We start from the raw sequence: 2,555 nt of genomic DNA on the forward strand, positions 1-2,555 counted from the left end.
AGCAGATGCAGCAGCGGCAGCAGCAGAGGCAGTACGGGCAGTAGTAGCAGAGTGCAGTATGGGCAGCAGCAGATGCAGTACGGGTAGCAGGTAGCAGCAGTAGATGCAGATAGTAGTAGCATGGCAGTGGCAGCAGGTAGTACGGGCAGTAGCAGCATGAGTACAGCAGTAGTAGAGGCAGTACGGGCAGTAGCAGTAAGAGTGCAGTATGGGCAGCACGGGTAGCAGGAGTGTAGGCAGTACGAGCAGCAGAGATAGCAGTAGCGGGCAGTAGCAGTAGCAGAGGTAGCAGTGGAAGCAGCAGAGTAGCATGGGCAGTAGCAGAGGCAGCAGCAGCAGATGGTAGCATGGGCAGACAGCAGACAGAGGTAGCATGGGCAGGTGACGAGCAGCATAGGTAGCATGCAGCAGATGCAGTAGTAGTAGATGTAGCATGGGTAGTAGTAGAGTGTAGCATGGGTAGTAGCAGAGATAGTAGCAGATGCAGAGAAGTATGTGCAGTATGGGCAGTAGCTAGATGGGTACAGCAGCAGAGAGTAGTACAAGAGCAGCAATGGCAGATAGCGTGTATAGATGCAGCACGCAGATGGCAGCATGGCAGTAGCAGCAGCAGATGTGCTAGCATGGGTAGTAGTAACAGAGTGCATGTAACGAGCAGCAGTTGCAGTAGTGCTACATGCTGTGCATAGTAGCAGCAGGCAGTATGCGCAGCAGTAGCAAAGATGCTAGGTACAGGAGCAGTAGCTAGTGTAGATGGCAGTACGCAGGTGTAGTTGGCAAAGATAGCATGAGGCACGCATGAGCTAGTGGCAGAAGATGTCAGCGCGATGCAGTATGTATAGCATGCCAAGTAGCAGCAGCAGATAGCAGTACGGGCAGCAGCAGTGGCAGCAATGGGCAGCAGCAGATAGAGCATACAGGCAGCAGCAGCAGATGCTAAGCACTGGGCAGCAGCACAGATAGATACGGGCAGCAGCAGCAGATGAGCATGTACTAGCATGAGACGCAGCACGGCAGCAGCAGAGTGGCAGCACGTGGGCAGCAGCAGCAGATGCAGCACAGCAGCAGCAGCAGAACAGCATGCGGCAGCATGCAGTAGCAGGCGGCAGATAGCAGCACAGATAAGACAGAGCAGTAGCACGCAGCAGCGGCAGCCGTGAAGATGCTAGTAGGGCAGTGCAGCAGCGGCAGCAGATGCGAGCACGGGCAGCAGCAGGCAGGCATGGCAGCAGATAGATAGCAGTCAAGAGAGTTAAGAGTAAGCATGCGGCAGCACGGGTAGCAGTAAGTAGCATGGGCAGTCAGCAGAGAGCTAGCATGGGCAGCAGCAGATGTATGCAGCAAGCAGGCAGATAGCAGCACGGGCAGCGAGCAGCAGCAGCGCAGAGGCACGGCAGCAGCAGATGCAGCATGGCAGCAGCAGAGCAGATGGTGCAGCACCAGCAGAGGGCAGTACAAGCGGCAGCAGCGAGATAGCAGCATAGCAGCGGCAGCAGCAGAGGCAGCATGGGCATAGCAGGCAGAGAGAGCATAGCGTAGCAGTAGAAGTAGTGCACAGCAGATGAGCACAGCAGCAGCGGCAGCATGCGCAGCAACAGCGGCAGCACAGCAGTGAGCAGGTAGAGGCAGTATGGGCAGTAGCAGAGGGCAGCATGGGTAGCAGGAGTAGCGGACTGAGGCAGACAGGCAGCACGGCAGGCAGAAGATGTGCAGCACGGCAGTAGAGATGCAGCATGAGGGCAGCAGCAGATGCAGCATGGGCAGCAGGAGAAGATGAGAGCAGTCAGCAGCAGATGCAGCATGGGCAGCAGCATGGCACGGGCAGTAGTGGCAGTACGGGCAGCAGCAGCAGAGCAGCATGGTGCAGTCAGAGAAGCATGTGGAAGCGTAGGCAGCAGATGCGTACGGGCAGGTAGGCAGTAGGTGCAGCATGCTGCATGATAGGTAGTACGGGTATGGTGCAGCAGATGCAGTGAAGCATGGCAGCACGCATGGAGGTCGCAGATGTAGCACGGGTAGTAGCAGATGCAGATCGCATGGGCAGCAGCAGCAGATGCAGCTACGGGGCAGCAGCTGCAGAGCAGAACGGGTCAGCAGCAGCAGAGGCAGCACGGGCAGCAGCAGATGCAGTACGGGGCAGCAGCAGCAGATATGCGCATGGGTAGCAGCAGAGAGTGCAGCACAGCAGCAGAGTGCAGCACGGGCAGCAGCAGTGAGATGCAGCACAAGAGCATGCAGCAGATGCAGCATGTGCGGCTAGCAGCAGCAGATGGCAGCAGCAGAAGTGCAGCATGGGCAGCGAGCAGATAGCAGGGCAGTATAAGATGCAGCATGCAGATAGCAGAGTATGTGCATGCAGCAGCAGTGGCAGCAGTGAGCAGAGCAGCAGCAGATAGCAGTACGGGCAGCAGTAGACAGATAGCACGTGGCAGTAGGTAGCAGATGTAGTATGAGCAGCAGCAGAGCAGTAGCAGAGTGAGATGCAGCACAGTAGCAGATGTAGCATGGAGCAGAGATGCAGCATGGGCAGCAGCAGAGTAGCATGGGTAGCAGAG

The 2,555-nt window shown here is 57.0% G+C and overlaps 1 protein-coding gene across 1 annotated transcript; it reads right to left on the bottom strand.

Moving 5' to 3' along the window:
• Window positions 1-993: 993 nt before the first annotated feature.
• On the bottom strand, window positions 994-1,932 carry LOC135566326 (keratin-associated protein 10-6-like). The gene has a single exon (XM_065014078.1). The coding sequence runs from the start codon at window positions 1,930-1,932 to the stop codon at window positions 994-996; it is 939 nt and encodes a 312-aa protein (XP_064870150.1).
• Window positions 1,933-2,555: the final 623 nt, after the last annotated feature.

Source organism: Oncorhynchus nerka, unplaced genomic scaffold, assembly GCF_034236695.1.
Source record: "Oncorhynchus nerka isolate Pitt River unplaced genomic scaffold, Oner_Uvic_2.0 unplaced_scaffold_5879, whole genome shotgun sequence".
Taxonomy (NCBI): Eukaryota; Metazoa; Chordata; class Actinopteri; order Salmoniformes; family Salmonidae; genus Oncorhynchus; species Oncorhynchus nerka.